The sequence below is a fragment of the Nymphalis io genome, chromosome 13, assembly GCF_905147045.1.
Source record: "Nymphalis io chromosome 13, ilAglIoxx1.1, whole genome shotgun sequence".
In the NCBI taxonomy this organism is placed as follows: domain Eukaryota; kingdom Metazoa; phylum Arthropoda; class Insecta; order Lepidoptera; family Nymphalidae; genus Nymphalis; species Nymphalis io.
The window spans coordinates 12787249-12805470 of NC_065900.1; the positions used below are offsets into that span (position 1 = coordinate 12787249).

The 18222-nt window shown below is 32.0% G+C and overlaps 1 protein-coding gene across 1 annotated transcript; it reads right to left on the reverse strand.

Annotated features, from left to right (window-relative positions):
- Positions 1-2139: 2139 nt before the first annotated feature.
- Positions 2140-14562, reverse strand: LOC126773020 (synaptic vesicle glycoprotein 2C-like). Its single transcript, XM_050493638.1, has 10 exons — positions 14476-14562; positions 9834-9992; positions 9237-9399; positions 6181-6302; positions 4866-5110; positions 4029-4177; positions 3509-3659; positions 2949-3232; positions 2645-2772; positions 2140-2425 (listed from the first exon to the last, which is right to left on the reverse strand). Exons 1-10 carry the CDS (start codon positions 14522-14524, stop codon positions 2373-2375), a joined length of 1503 nt encoding a protein of 500 aa, XP_050349595.1. The 5' UTR covers positions 14525-14562; the 3' UTR covers positions 2140-2372.
- Positions 14563-18222: the final 3660 nt, after the last annotated feature.

Here is an 18222-nt window from a genome sequence, read left to right on the forward strand (position 1 = left end):
TGTAATAATATTTTTTCTATGTATACGGCATGTTAATATCGTACAAAGCGTATGGTACCGAACATTGAAAAAATATCAATTACGCAAATAAACGCTGAGCTTAAAACGCTCGTGTGTAGACGTGATAAAGCTGTAAGTTTTACATCCTGAATAATATTTTAGTTTGTACCGAATGTGCCATTTCGGTTAACGTTGAAAACATTAAGTTAATGTTATTATTACTGTTAGATATTTATATTATAATGATATTGTATGACATATCCAATACTCTTTAAGGATTATTTTTAATAAGAAAATATATATTTATATATAATATAGTATATAGTTGATGATGAAAATGAGAATATTATGTTAAATAAATAATATTTAATATTAATTTTAAAATGTTATGAAACATTTTACAAACGAAAAAAAAAGTTGTCAATGAACTTATAATAATTCCATTATAAAACTGATAAGGGCTGTCTTAAGGCGGAAACACACTAGCACTTCGTGACGTTATTTTAAACAGTGTTAGACTTTGCATCATTGAAACGTACCTGCACAATATTCAGTTCAAAGCAGTCATTGTTATTAATTGATAGTATTTTTCATTTATATACATATTCTTCTTTCATTAACGATTCAACAAGCTCTTTTTTGCGCTCAAGCGTCATTACCTTAAACGAATAAAAGCGCGAGCCAAGCGAATTCGGAAACACATTTGCCGGTCGTATCTTGACGTGTCATAGCCTCCCATTGCAGTCGAAGATACGACACAACACATCACGACATGACGATAATTTATCTCTAACAAAGATATATATATATTAATCATATATTATGCTGACAAGATGGACCGACGATTTAAAAAAGGTGGCAGGTACGGGATGGATGCGGACTGCCCAAGATCGATATGTTTGGCGTTCTATAGGGGAGGCTTTCATCCAGCAGTGGACAGCAGAAGGCTGAAAAAAAATATTCCTGGTGCATCAGAGTCACGAAAAGACAAACGCTAGTGTGTTTCTTTCCATAGACGTATGCATATTCGCAGTCATTTTATGATAAATGCATAATAAGAACATCAAAATAAGCTACACTAATTACTTATGGCCTTATAAATATTTTTCAGCGGGTAATAAGTTAAACTATGCTGTCTTTTTCTTTCGATTGTCAAATTAATAATAATAGAAAGAGACAAATAAATGTTTAACCAAGCAACGTTAACGTAGGACAGTCTGTAACTAAGTTAAACTAAATACGTATCTCATCGATCTATATATTTGTATTATTCATATTATAATACATGCTTTACATGTGATATAAACATGTAATTATATTATTGCTGTTAAATTCAAATATAGAATTATTATTGGTCATATTAAATAAATATGAACATGACAATTATAGTCACCTAGTATTTAGTTGACTCCTTCGAAAAGTTAGATTTAAGTCAAATGTATAATTTGTTAAAAGAAATCTTCAAACAAATTATAATTATGAACCATTATTTAATTCAATTATACCAAAATTAATGAAGCCATAACTTAATTACTATATATATATATATATATATATATATATATATATATATATATATATATATATATATATATATATATATATATATGTTTTAATAAATTGTTAAGTAATTATTTACATAATTGTGAAGCTTAGCTCAAACATAAGGAACTTAAATTCAAAATGATTACAAGATTATAATTGCTGTTTTAACAATTACAATTTGAAAATAAAAATTTCTATCCCAAAATTATCATAATGCGCGTAACTCATTATTTATTGGTATAACTGGATTTAACTATAAATCTCATTTTTAACATGGGTTTGAAAAGCATATTTGATATTATTATACAAAAAAATAACGGTATATTATACTATTTTTAGAGCTATATACTTAACGTATGTATTTATAAAAGAATATATTTATTATTAAATGAATAAAAAATATCTCTATGACACCTTAAATGTAGTTTCCTTGTAATGTCCACAGCGGTCAATCATAAGAGAAATTAGCTAACTGCAACATATTTTAGTGTACATTGGTGATTTTTTGTCGGCTCTGCTGATACCTCGAAGTGACATATAATAATAAGACTAAGTAAGTAAGACTTGGGAAAAGACGACTAAATAAAATATAAATCACTACATCAACGTTATATATTTCGACTTTGAATATTAGCAACATTTTATTCCATATTGCATGGATTTCTCGCTTCATATGCAAAATATAATCAATTATTATATGTTATTTAACGTAATCTTAATAATGTAATATAATTATTAACTAGGTAAATAACAAAGCTATATTCTTAATTACACTAAATCACAGATCATATAATTGGCAATAATTAAATATATTTATGTTAAAAAGTTCAATTCTTCAAAGGCTTGTCTGGAGGCAGAAACCAAGCTGCTATAACGCTACCTGAAAATAAAAATAAATCAATGTATAAAAATAAATTAAATAGTGAAGTATCTGCACTCTCTCCAGTCGAGAGAGTGCAGATACAAGTAGTACGTGTGTTTTTTGATTTGATCCTTTGAACCTAGTTTCTTAGGATCTTAGCTTTGTAAACTAGCCACTATATCTACGAGATAACTATTGTATATAGATATTTAAAAAAAATTATAGATAAATACTAACTAAAAACGAGGAGCGACCACATATAGAATGTGATATGGCAGTGGTAGAAGATGAGGTTGCCGACGACGTTGATACCAATAAACGTGCTGGTCCGACCAACCATAATACTTAAACATGCTACCATACCCCTGAAATAAAACGATATCAAGATTATTAGCAAAAATATCGTCTGAGGAATTGTTGTCCGTGTAAAGCATTCTACAACAGCCAAATACTTTTATTTGTAACAAATTGAACTTATTAGGCAATACACACAGACACTTCAGTTATTATAAACATATTAGATAAATTATTATCTACTTACCTACAAGAAGTGGGATATAAATCAACAAAATACGAAGCTAGTATCCCCATACCGAGGTTGGTACAAGTGAACACCATAAACAGAAACACACTTGAAATGGGCTCAGGCATTAAGCTGAGTAAGGCTCCGCTTACAGTTGAAATACATAAGATTGACAATAATACAATCCGCCTCCATTTCATCAGGTACGAGATCACGAAGGTAAGAAACGCATAAATGCATTGAGCGGTGAATAACGTTATGATCACATTGTCTTCGATGTATCCGAGGCAGATATCTGGCGACTGAAATGAAAATAATTTAAAAGTAAAGTAACAGCCTCTTCTCTCTTAAGAATATTTGGATATAATTCTACGTTGTTCATCCGACACACTCAGCTTTAAGTACACAATCTTTTCTTCATCATCGAGCTCGATATGAATTATAAACACAAATCATGGGGTGGGAATACTTTTGCTAATTGATTGGATTTGATGACCAATATAAAAGTATGAAATCAAAGTAAAGTTTTCAAAATGGTTGAAACTAGAAATTTCGATAAAATATTTCTGAAAGCCTACCACTTTTATAGTAGTGTTGGTAGACGCGGTAATTAACTCCTGTTTTAAAGAGATCAATGTGCAGATATCTCCGGTGGCGGTTGTGTTCTGACTCAGGTTCATCCTCACGAGGTTCATGACGTAGGGCAGCCATACTAAGAGGCTGTTATTACTGAAATCAATAATAAAATATAACCATGCGATTTCTATATTTTGTGGAAAACAATTAAGTTGCCAGATTTTTATGCCTTTGATTTTACCATATATTAACAATGTTAACAGAGTTATCTGTGTCAAATCCCTTTCCCCTCGTATTACTGCTCTATCGGATTTTAGTAGTGATAGATATTTGCATACACAGTTTGACAAAACAAACAAAACTTGGCCTGAAGGACATTATTATTCAAACGGCACGAATTTCTTACCGTCCATTCTTGCTAAAACCTGCTATGTCATCATAGGCGACAAAAAATATATATTAGCTGCACAACTAGTACGAAGTCGAGAGCTGAGCAATTTTTATATTACAATTTTTTCTTACGTAAAATACACAACAGCTACAATAAAGAAGAGTTGTAATGTCCTCCATAGCATAGGCGGTCGGAAAAGAGGGGCACTCAGCTCGTACATAGCACGAAATAAAGAGGTCTGCTTCGTTGATACTGCATCTTCCAAATATATAGACGTTATCTGAAAATTTAAGAATCATTCTAATTTACAATTGAAAACCTTGGACCTTGGAGTATTAGTGCATAAACACTTCCAAAACATATAACATTTTATTGCAAACAGGACGGCTTGTTCATTATTCGGCCATTAATATTTCTTCAATCTTTCTTATGTTTCAAAATGTGTTTGTAAATGGATAGCTCCCTTGTGTTAAGCCCCACATTAACGTATAACAGCTCGCTATTGAGATTTTTTTTTATATGGGCCGGGATGGCAAATGACTCTACTCCACCTGATGGTAAAGGGTAGTAGAGTCCAAGCGCGACGACGGCCAGTACAGTCCGGAAGAATGTTCTGCACTAGCCGCCCCCGCCTTGATGGCCCGCAAGATGCCTCTTCACGCCTCGTTTAAAGGAACCCGGGTTGTAAGAGGAGGAGAACACATGAGCTGGAAAGGAATTCAATTTTTTGAAAGTGCGACAAAGAAAGGAGTTGCCAAATTACTTTGTGCGCGATGGAATTGATGTCACAGTTAGGCGTCGACATCGAGGGCCAGCACGCATAGACTTATGAAGGAAGGGGTAATTTCACGACTATAAAAAAAATTGTACTGGCCCGACCTGGGCTTGAACATCTTATACGCTATCCACTACCAAAGAGGCAGTCACTATCACTTAAACAGTACTTGAAAATTTCTCTTACTACATACTTGAAAACTTTCCTTAGAACAACGATTGTTTATAGCGTGCATGGATCTTAATACTTCTATTGCTTCGTCGTTCCGACCACAGTTTGTCAAGAATTTAGGGCTTTCGTGAAAGAAGCAGATAGCGACACCACCAATCCCTGAAGGTATCGCCAGGACGATGATTAGGAGACGCCACGGTGTAAAATTAATACCAAGTAAGGGTATTTCAGACTTAAAGTTTAATAAAAGTGTCGGGTACGTTAAAACTGAAATAAAAAATATACAATTTGATATGGTTAAAAAATTACGGTGAGATATATAATATTTCTAGCAATCCCGATATCTATGGATGGTGACCACTTACCATCAGATGGTCTATTTAGTTAACGTCCTACAAATTAAAATACACGTATTCTATAATTACAATATTTCAGCTTTTTATATAAATATATAACCATATTATGTAATATAATTTACGGCCTTACTTATAAAACTTTTTTACCAGGTGGTTGGTTAAAAAGGCTGTCTTCATTTTTCAAATGTGAAATCAATAATGACAGAAAGAGTGAAATCTGTGTTTAATTAAATAGCAGCTGAGCAACGTTTATAAGTGAGGCCATTATTGTTTATTTATTAAGCACGTTCATTATGAAATGAAATAGACATAATATCATACCATAAGCCGTGTTTACACGGGTAGATTTTATCAATAAACTGCTGAATCGTAAGCGAATCGTCAGAAATTTTCAATAAAATCTATCCAACAAAATCTGATTGAATTAGTTATCAATGTATCTTTTGTTAACTTTTTTTTTAATGTGTAAGCTAGCGCTTGTTATCACACCTGATGGAACGTGATGATACAGTCTAAGGTGGAGCGCGCTTGCCGAGAAGATATTAATAATAATAATAATATCCTGGGACTTTATTCACACACGGCCATCTGATCCCAAATTAAGCAGAGCTTGTGCCATGGAAACCAGACAACTGATATATCACATATACTACTTTTCTTTTGTAAATACATACTTATATAGATAATTACACCCAGACTCAGGACAAACAGACATGTTAATGCACACAAATGTCTGTCCTGGGTGGGAATCGAACCCACAACCTTCGGCGTGAAAGGCAGGTACCTACCAACCACGCCAAACGGCTCGTCAGATATTGTAGGTGGTGTGGAAAATGGAGTTCCAGACCTTAGCGGTGCGTGTCAGAAAATACTTATCGTACTTATTTTCAGGGTAATGTTGACCAACAAATGAAATTTGATCTATCACGTTTATAATTTAAATATTCACTTAATTTAAAGTAATACGAATATTAAACTTACTCGCTCCTATTCCTGGTGATAAGATAAGTAGGCAAGTCATTAACAGCATATACTTGCTTCTTACTCGCTTGATACATGATTCTCCAACTAGAGTATAAGTAGCGGAATTAGCTGCGCATGAGCTGAAAATATTTAAAATAAACATTTTTAATATATTAACGATAAACACCAAGGCTAGAATCATTTGTTCGATCAAACACGACAAGACTTATTCAATTGAAATTAATTTATTCAATGTAGAAACATTGAACTTACTTCTTGATAGTCAACGTAGAAACTAAAAACTTTTGTGAGAATAGTTGCGACTGATAATAATGGCCTTACTTATAAAGTTTGCTCAGCGACTGATCAGTTAAACACTGATTTCTCTCTTTCTGTCATTATTGGTTTGACTTTCGAAAGAAGAAGACAGCAATATTTAACTAATTACCCGCTAAACAATTCTTATAAGGCAGTGATTCCGATACTATCATTATTGATTTGACATTCAAAAGATGACACAGTATTATTTAACTAATCACCCGCGAACTAAAATATATTTATTATTGTAATAAAGTTTCAAATACAAAAGAGCTTATGATAGTGATAAAAAAAAATTGAATATAATTTCCGAATGAACACTGTCAAAGTGATGAAATGAAAAACAAAAGCATATATTATATACGTATGTTATAGAAAAAGGATTACCATAACATTATGTTAAAATTATTACATTTTATTTTTAATTATTTTAATTTTTATTAAAGTGGAGTTATGGAGAATATCAGTGAAATGGGTATAAATATAAACGCCCAATAAAAATATATAAATATACTTTACTTAATTTATATTTACTAAATGAGCATTTCTTGTGTATAATTTGTTTTGTTTGTATTTCAGAAAAGCCTCTTATGATTCATATTAATAACATTTTGCTTTTTAAGCTTATAAAAAAGCAATTTTTTTTTCAAAAAAAAAAAGTGCAAAGCGCGTTCCCTCGGATACTCTTATAATTTCAAATGAGCAATTGCTTTGGTGTAATATATTTATGTATAAAATTATTTCGTGCATCACAGCTTATGGATTCGGCTTAATTTTTTTATTAAGATAATGTTTTCCATTATTATCTATATCGTATTTCCTGAAAAATCGCAATTTACTTTTGAAAACATAATTTGTAATTTTACAATTTTTGTTAAATTGAAACTAAAGCTACCACATATAAAGACAATAGTTCTCTTAACGACAATTCAGATTTAATTAAATACACATTATAGAAACGTGTTGTTGTTTCCATCCGACCATTTAATTTCTTCAGTAACACGTGGGTCACTTGATCTCGACAATAATATATGTATGGTTGATTGGTATGGGTCCTGTTACACTGTTGTTGAAATAATTATATAGTTCAATTAATGTGGGTCAATTTAATGAAATCATGAATTAATTGCTTCGTATTTTTCCATTGTTAAAACGCCATGAACATATTAATTGACGGGACGAAAATGTTTCAATAAGAAAAATTTAACCATTGATAATTTAAATAATTTTTTTTTTTTTTTATAGAATAGGAAGGAGGACGAGCATATGGGCCACCTGATGGTAAGTGGTCACCAAACGCCCTTAGACATTGGCATTGTAAGAAATGTCAACCATCGCTTATAGCCAATGCGCCACCAACCTTGGGAACTAAGATTTTATGTCCCTTGTGCCTGTAATTACACTGGTTCACTCACCCTTCAAACCGGAACACAACAATATCAAGTATTGCTGTTTTGCGGTAGAATATCTGATGAGTGGGTGGTACCTACCCAGACGAGCTTGCACAAAGCCTTACCACCAGTAAAATATATTAGTTCGAAGCTAGGTTATTGTACTTTTAACAAAATATTAACTTTGTGCACGCTCATCTGGGTAGGAACCACCATCACTTATTCTACCGCCAAATAGCAATACTTAGCTTACTATTTTTGTGTCGGTTGGAAGGGTGAGTAAGCCAGTGTAACTACAGGCACAAGGGATATAACATCTTAGTAACATAAGAGCGCATTGGCAATGAAAGAAGGTTAAAATTTCTCACAGCGCCAATGTCTATGGTAGTGTTCAATTACTTATGTATATTATTTAAAAAAACAGCACTATTGTTGATAGTGATGTTACGGTACGTTTCGAGTTTGTAATTATTTTAACAAGTTATAAATAGATATGACTCATGTATTAATAGCTCCTTATGTAGTTGCAGTTTGTAAATATTTTGAACAAGAGTATAGATGATCAAAGTTTGGCTCAATATATATGTCGGCGCGTGAAATTTTTTCAGTTAATTTAGTTTTAATTTATTTTGTTATTTTATTATCGTTGGTTTTTATATATAATTATTCTGTTTCGTTTATTGGAGCGGATAATCCGAATAGAGTTGCGTTTGTCACGACGGGCGAACGTCATGTCAATCATAGATTGGTTGGTTGGTTGGACGGCGATTGTACGCGGTGATCTTTCGCAAACCCAATGGCTCTAAATCGCTAATTATTAATGTAATCCCTCATTGTATAAGAAATCGAAGTGTCCGTAATTAAAATAGTGACAAAAGTCAACGTTGCAGTTCACTTATTTTAACGTTTTCTAAGCATAACGCCCACCATGGATTCCCGTGCTAACGAATTCACGAGTTAACAATTAGATACGATAGCCCTATTCCCGATGTCCCGTTATATATATTTATTGTGTATTGTATTCATATTATATATTTGTAATTTTTGTATGTATTGATTTATAATTTATTTATTGATATATCTTTATTTTTTATTTATATCAACATTTATTTATTAGTTTGTTTTTATTACACGACCATTTATTTATTTATTATTACAGCACCACTCACCCCATATCCCATCAGTTGCCTGGAAGAGATCGCTATGTAGCGATAAGATCGCCAAAGTTATATATAAAGTTTTGTAATTGTTTTTTTTTCTTTATGTAAAAAGTAGAGTAAAGTATATTTCTATATCAGTAGTAGACCAGGGATACAGCATAATTTATCAAATATATAAATAAAAATGATTATAAAATAGTCATACAAACAAACGGAGAAAAACTTCATCAGAGCGAGGAACAACCAGTTGGTAGAGACGCTGGCGAGACAGGACAACACGAAGGCAGCTTGGACGGACACCATGAGTGAAAATTTACGGCCCCGAGTGTCGGAGATGTAGCCCCACGGGAAGGACACTAGCAGGATACCTGGAAACAAAATATTACTTGAAAAGAAATATCATAGTTTTAAAAAACTCTAGAACTTCTACGTTGTAATAGTCAATTATTATATTTTGAAGTTAAAACTTAGCTAGTTGTTTTTAAAGCTTCATTTATGTTCCTTTTTCTTATATACCAGTGTGCTATTGAGATATATAAGAATATCTTGGATACTGTCACGTTCAGCTTAATGTAATTAGCTCTAGATTACCATACGTTTTAACATACGTTACTTTTTGTTTTTATTGAAATTACCAGAAAAAACATATAAATATGTTAAAACTATTTAATTTTGTATCTTGAGGCTATTATATTATTATAGCAAAAGCTGGCAGATGTTACTCTGTCTGTGTACCAATTAGTAACAGATAAGATTTATAAAGTTCGAAAATTTAATTATAATAATTTATGAAACTATTTACCAACATAGGGCAGTGATGTTAAGATTCCCTTCTGAGAGACGGTGATATTGAGGTCACAGGCGGCTGCTACCACGAGTCCGAAGCCAAAGAGGTCCACGCCGATCGCGAGAAGTATCAGCCCACAAGTGAGAACCAGAAGGAAGTTGTACAAGCCATTACCTAAAGGTTTTAAAAAAATAAAATATCACTCATTTGAAATTTTAAGGACAATGATGACCATGACAACCGTTCTCAAAAATGAAAACCGCGCGAGACGTGTTATTTCGGGCACAAGCGTGTGCGCAAACACAGGTGCGCTATAAAAGTGTAAGCCAGTGTAAACAGGGGCACAAGGGACATAACATCTTAGTTCCCAGTTACAACAACAACTTTAGTGGCGCATTGGCGATGTAAGGGATGGATAATATTTCTTAAAGTGTCAATCGTCGGTGGTGACCACTTACTTCACTGACAGTCTGTCTCCGTATTTACAAATTACATTGCATTTAATTTACATTTTAAGAACTAAGATGGCTTAGTAGATATCAAAAGTGGATCGTAACTTAAGATCACGAATCCAAATCGTGGCAGCACAAATGAAATTCACATCCCTAATGTGTTTATAATTAGAATTTAATTTACTAAACGCCTTTATTTAATAAAAGCCTGTAAATATCTTAAAGCTGCACTAAGGCATCATTTGCGTTTAAGGAGAAGATTAGGAGCACAGGGTTAGGATAAGTAGATTCACATGTTACCACCCAACGCATGCAGGTTTCTTCACTATAATATCCCTCACCGCCGAGCACGAGATGAATTATAAGCACAAATAATGTTAAGCAACATTACCTAAAACCCTAAATTTCGGTTCAGCTTCAGCTGTTCAAACAACTGGAGCAATTTACTTCATATACTAGAAATAAATCATGTGAAACTTAGTACACACAAATATAAAACGAGTTATCGGTACACATAATAACTTTAAAAGAAGCAACTTAACTTACCTTTAAGTTACTAATAGTTAGTAGTAATATATGTAATTTGTTATACATATGTTTTTAAAATGGTACATTGATCACAACATATGTACGTTAAATATTGATCTTTATACATTTATGATAAAAGACCTTAAATATGAAACACTATTCGCAAATGAGAACATTTGTTTTCAATACGACGTAAATTATAAAAAAAAAAATTAATATACTAACTATTTTCCGTGACTTCGTCGGAATCAATTTTAACGTTATATATTTATATTATAAGAGATTAAATACTAAAATATCCAAGCCAAGGTAGAATACATTGAATTATTCGCCAAAAACAATTATAGACATAATCCAGTATAATTATAGCTATATCCTTATATTAATCGTAATTTATTATTAGTAAAAAGAAACAATTAAATTTTGGTTATTTAACAGCTTACTAGTGAGTTTAATTAAAAACAATAACCTTCATTCTAACCCCAGCTGAGACATTAGCTTGACATGACTTTGACGGGCCGGTTGGCGTGGTTGGTAAACACTTGCCTTTCAAGCCGAAAATTGTCGGTTCGGTACCCACCCAGGACAGACATTTGAGTGCATGAACATGTCTGTTTGTCCTGGGTCTGGGTTTAATTATCTATATAAGTATGTATTTACAAAAGAAAAGTAGTTTATGTAGTATATCAGTTGTCTGGTTTCCATGGAACAAACTCTGCTTAGTTTGGGATCAGACGGTCGTGTGTGAAAAATGTCCCGGGATTATTCAATTGAATCCTATAACAAGACATTCGTAAATGCTTACAAAAGCCTATTTGAATATAGATTCAGACAGTTACTTTCGCATTTATAATGTTAGTCTATACTAATACTGTGTGTCTATTATGCATTTACATAAAATTTGCAAGCTTCAACCGCGAGAACATGGTAATTTTTTTTATACCCACATAACCGCGCTCGAAAAATGGTACGGAATATTTTTATATTATTTGGTTTTTGTTTTTCATTAAAATGAAGAGTAAGGAAAAATACATAAAAAATTATAGACATAAAATTATAGGCATGAAAAGAGTTTATGAGTTATCAAGTAAGCTGTCTAAAATAGAAAAGCATAGTAAATTTTATACTTCGATTTATTTCCGTTATATCAATTGATCATTGAATAACAATGACCGAGGAACAAGATAGTACATTAAAAATAAACTTTACGTCACGTGTGATCTCTGAAACACCACAAATCGACCACAAACTGTAAGAATTATCAGGAACAATAGCTATTATGAATTCGATTGTCAACATTTCCAACGATCTTCATATGTATCACCGTAACGACTGTTAATGATCGTGTTACTACCTAACACCTCGTCCGTGAGGTCGAAATTTATTAATTTTCACGAGTTATTTGACAGTTACGTATTTTGAGAATAAAAATTCTAGCTATTAAGTAAGCAAAAAAGGTGAAGTAACAACCTACGAATGTCCCACTGCTAGGCTAAGGCCTCCTCTCCTTTTTTTGAGGATAAGGTTTGGAGCTTATTCCACCTCGCTGCTCGAATGCGGATTGGTGTGATACACATGTGGCATGTGTCTAATTTCAGTGAAATTAGACACATCCAGGTTTCCTCACGATATTTACCTTCACCGTCAAGCACGAGATGAATTATAAACCGACTTTGAATCCACGATCATCGGTTTAGATTCACGTGTTCCAACCACCAGGCCATCTCGGCTCTTTTTTCTATTTAGTAGCATCGTTGAATTTGAAACCAAATAATATTAAAAGAAACAAAATAGTATTTAAATCAGCACACAATTACATTGCAGAATACAATGCGGCAAGAAATGAAAGACGAAGTAGAATTGATTAATTTACTTAACATCTGTTAAGTAAATAGAACTAAATCTTGTATTTTAAAACAAAAAATGAAATAAAAATTAATGGTAATAAATACATCGTTATTTATACAAGTAGTTTTATCTTAACTATCATTGTAACACTGATGTTATCTTTCATGTCCGAAAACCATGACCATCAACCATTTTGTTCTAGTGCAGACTTAGTGAGCCAGTGTAAATATGTCTTTAGTGAAGGCTACCATTGTTATAATATTATCTCTTTTCCTAATAGGAATATAATATACAAGTCGAATTTGTATGTATGAGATGCGGTTAAAACTAGTACAGTCACAAAGTAATCACTTTTATTATATACTCTTAATATTATATTAGTTACTATTGTTTAACTAAGATTAAAATATATCTGTAAAATGAAGTTTTTCAATAAATATGAATGAATATACTAAAATGTTGTTACTGTCCAAATGTAACCATATTTTAAATATTTTAGGAAGGCAGAAGAGCAAATAGACTACCTGACGGTAAGTAACAGTAACAGTCTGTTAATGTCCCACTGCTGGGCTAAGGCCTCCTCTCCCATTTGAGGAGAAGGTTTGGAGCTTATTCCACCATGCTACACCAATGCGAGTTGGTAGAATACACATGTGGCAGAATTTCAATGAAATTAGATACATGCAGGTTTCCTCACGATTTTTTCCTTCACCGTCAAGCACAAGATGAATTATAAACACAAATTAAGCACATTAAAATTCAGTGGTGCTTGCCTGGGCTTGAACCCACGATCATCGGTTAAGATTCACGCGTTCTAACCAATACGCCATCTCGGCTTTTAACGATAACTGGTCATAGATAATTGCAAGAAGAACCGTAATTACAATATCGAGGTATCAAAGCTAAAAACTAAAATGTTATATCGCTCCCGCATCTGTGCTGACCTGTTTAATAGTACATCAATTCAATTCTATATCTAGTGAACTTTAAAGTCTTTAGTTGATCTAACGTTAATAGTCACTTATGACCTTTTTATTTTGACTCTTATAAGCAATTATAGTTACAATATTATAACAGCTCATAAACGTATCACTATTGAGCAAAAGCTGTTCTAACTAACCGTTGAGCTTATTCCACCGCTGCTCAACTCGGTGTTGATGGATATAATTCTATCAGAACTACGTGCGACCCACACATTTCCTTACGATGTTTTCCTTTTCCGTCAAAAATTAAATGATTTATAAACACAAATAAAACAGTCATAAACTCAAGTGAAAGCTCAGTGGTTGAACTCGCCAGAATTATAGCTCGTAATCATCGCAAACATCCGCTTATTTTAATCAATGTTCAAGAAAACTCTGCTCAGATTTCACAACTGTATATTATATTTTTTGTAACGATAAATGTTTTATATTATAATAATCAATATTTACCATTCAAAATACAACCTAATTCTTGTACATTAAAACACAATTTTCATCTTTATACAACATACATTTTGGACCTCAAAACTGTATCGTTGTTGGCGAATATAAAAATTGATGAACTTTACTTTCAAAGTCATTGTTAGTAGTTTTTATTTTCCTTTCTTTAAAGTCACTTATAGTCTAGAAGATACTTTACAAATAATATAAATAAAAACATACAAAGAAGATGACAATGCATATATGTTTCGAAATCAAAAAGTTGAACTTAGATTTCAACAATCACTTTATAATTGTTCAATTAATCAGTGGCAAAGAAAACGACCTTATAGAATTAGTAAACACCTCGTTTTTAAGTATATAATGCTAAATTACATAATAATAACAAAATAAATATGACAGTACCAGTTTTTTCCAAAGCATCTTCGAAAGCTGTGGGTGGTTCTTTGTCCATTGCGCGTGCGTTCGGAAACAAACTGAAACACAACTGAATAAAAGCTGCTGAACCAATTTCAAAGTCATGGCGAGTGTGACGTACACTGAAGTGAAAAGACGCTCGTATGGATTTGTAAGATAATGTTTTATTTTTTACGTCATTGAATTGATCTCGAAAAGTTTTATGTATTAGTCATTTAAAAATGTATTTCTTTGTTTATAATAAAATAGTTGCGATTTTTTACAACACAAAGGATATATTAAATACAATACATACATATATACAAATCTTTTTATACCAGTTTAATTTAGGAAGTGCATAGAAGGGCGTTTGAATATTAATTTCGGTGGAAAAAGTGAGTGCGTGTGTGAAAGGAAGAGCATGGTATTAAGTTTAGGTTTTGTAGCGAAAGATCCTTTAAGGCGTAGAAAAAACGTGACGTAACGAGAGTTACCGAGTTGCCGCGGAACGAGAGCGTGAGGAGAGTGCCTCCACTGACCCTCTGCGTCGAAGAAACCCGGGAGAAGGAGGGTAATTGCATTTTTCCAGCGAAAACTTGTCGTCAGTTATTTATAAAATCTTTTGAAACACGTCATTTTATTTAATCTAAAAGCAATTCAAATTTTATATACTAGATCGTATTGTCGTCAGCACTAAAAATGCCACAATTCGGTTCTGTGGAACTGGTTTTATAATTCAGTCCCAAGACTTGAGTGAATTGAATTTGGATAATAATTTGTGATGATAAATAAGTTTTCCAATAATGGAATTAATTATGTGAACTTAAAATACGCAAGAAAGATAATCGTTTAAATTGTGCTATTGTACGTCCAACTTTTTAGCATTCAATGCGTTTTAGCGAAAAGTCCAACAATTTCATTATATATAAACAACGAAAATCTCTAATTGCTTCTCATTCATTGTAGCTAATATTAATAAAACGGAAATTCATTTCCATATGAAACCAGTAATGTATTAAATAGTCATGTTTCTTATTGTAGTTTAGGGCATGGCGTTCAGCCAAATAGGAGCAAAATTGAAGAAGCAAGGCCAATGGAATCGACACACGAAATTATTACGTCACGGGAAAAGTAAGACATTTGGCTAACTTCACGACGTTGGCAAGCGTTTGTATGTAAGTATCTTTATGATATTTACAAAATAACCTATTTATTGTTCTCTGTATGTATGGTTGTGTATCTGTATTGACTATGACATGCTTTCATACTATTAATAATATATTTTCGTCATATAGCGTCAGTTAGGGGAGAATGTGGGAAATAAGGTTTCTGTGTTGTAACGAATTTGTTATTTTACATCACATACATTTTTTTCAAAAAAAAAAATTCTATCTCGCTGGAAGAACACATTACGCGTTTCCCCTACATGAAGTGGGGGAGTATGTGGGACACTAAAAACCAGCGGTACATTCACCGTCTCTTCGGCGGGCATCACGGGATCGCTTGTGCATGTAGTCATATGCATGCAGTCTTCTTCGGTGGATCGGATCAACGGAGGCGCTCTCCTCGCGCGCCGCTCCGCAGCCTCTTTCTGCGACATAATTTCTCGCAGAAGCAGACCATTGCCATCCACCTCTCGCTAACAAGCATGACGTCGATAACTATCACCTAAAATAACTTTACCAATATTAATTTATATTCTCATGTGAGTGTTAGAGTAAAACGTCTATTAAGTAAATTATTTAAATATTTAATTTTTTTTCGGTTAATTTGCCAACAGGTTTACGGATGCCTAATCTGAAATGATATTTTAAAATAACTCCGCATGAGCCCTTACTTTATAATGTAACAAAGATTTATTTTCTTTTCTTCTTTTTTTATATGATATAACATAGATAGTTTAACTTGTAATGTTGATTTAAAAATATTTACTTATTTCTTATCTATTACATCGTAAATACTTGTTGAATTTAGCGTAATGTCCCAAGTAATGCAACCAATTAAAATCAATGCACTAGCATTGCTCGACTCAGCTTTAACTAATTTAATTTCAAAATTAAAAATAACGTTATTTTAATTGCGTAGGGTAGAGCAATAATAATGGTTGTTTAATTCATTCTTTATTTATCTCAAAAGTTCCTATGGGTATATACTCTCCCCTACACGTTTCGTCTCCTTTCTAGCATTCGTCTCGTAGTAGTCTATTTATAACTATTTTATGTTAAGTATAAAGCGGAATAATTAGTGCTATTTTTAATTATATTAAACTCAGCTAACTTTAAAACAAAATTTAATATTTTATATTTTTAATATTTTAATAATAACTTTGTAAATGCTAACCAATAATAATATGTTTTTATATAAAAAAAAAATAGGAAAATAAATATGTTTTGATGAATTAGTTATTATTTATTTTAATCTATGTACAGACATTTTTATTCAATAAAACTATATATGCATTACAAATTTATAAAAGAAACACGCCGTCTGTTGTAAAGATTGTCCTGTGGCATTAAAAAAATGTATTTAAGAAAAATGTAATTATATAATGAATTTCAAATAACACATATGTGAAATATTATGAGAAAATTCAGTGCTTATTCACTAGTAAACTAACTAGTACTGTCGATAATATCAAAATTACTTCTAACGACGCCTGAAATAATATTATACTAATAACAACAAGCTTACTAAATGATATTAAAATTAATTTTTGTTTCCAGACATACAGTCAAATTAACGACTACTATTCAAGGAATCTTTGTAAGGCTGCCAATTAGCTGCTGAAAATCAACGTTGGAACCCAAGAGCCGTCGTAGCTGCCGTAATGTTGCCAATATAAGATATCCTCAGTGTGAGCTATAATATCTCTGTATGTCCTATAATTTCTCTGAATTACACATGTTAAATTCACAGAGCCCTATTGTCTACATATTTTAGATTTATATCCCTACTCAACGTAAATTATTGTTCTCCAGTATATTAGTAGTTCCAGTTAATTGGAGCTCCTGACATAAACTATTAGCAATTACGCCGGGCTTACTTAATGCTATTTTAAGCGAAATAAAATTATATACTGAAGAAGAATTATAATATTTTTCTGGTCATTTTGAATATTTATTTGTAACCTCAGAAATTTTTTTTAAGATTTTATAAATAAAAGTTATGAGCGTTTGTTTATGCCTATATTAAGGTGTATACATTTTCTTAATCTTACAATTATGTCTTAATATTCTTGTTGTAAATTTACTTTATCAAATCAATTAAAAATATCGACAAGCGCTAGCACCGTTCCTGAATATGGATTCTGCTTAGAAGAACCGGAAAGAAAATACGTAGTAATTAAAAAAAATAGAAATTAGTATAAATTACTTACACTTGATCCTACATAAGATCCAGCAATCATTCAAACCATTTTTTGTCCGATATATATTCATTAATTTAATTAATAAAATAGTAGGCTTTACTAATATCATTATTTCAATAACTAATTGAAGCCTGCTTAGTAGCAACTCAAGCACCTATATACTTAGAAATTTTCTTAAAAATGCGTAAAAAGCTAGCACCTTTTTTTTCTCTGCGCGTATTTCGATGGCAGCAAAGTAGATACGGACATCTTTATAATAGCAATTTTTCAAGAGAGCACATTAAGTAAAAAACAGTTACCATTTCGACATTGATGTATCAATTAACTTGAAATTTTCTATGATGATTTAAATTAACATTTTTTATTTATTGTATAACGGGTTTTATCGC

Excerpts from the sequence above, each read along its gene's own strand:
- LOC126773020 (XM_050493638.1), bottom strand. The coding sequence starts at position 14,524 with ATGGACAAAGAACCACCCACAGCTTTCGAAGATGCTTTGGAAAAAACT. Across the intron at positions 9,993-14,475 it reads AGATGCTTTGGAAAAAACTG|GTAATGGCTTGTACAACTTC; the intron begins GTACTGTCATAT and ends TAAAACCTTTAG. Across the intron at positions 3,233-3,508 it reads CCAACACTACTATAAAAGTG|TCGCCAGATATCTGCCTCGG; the intron begins GTAGGCTTTCAG and ends TTTTCATTTCAG.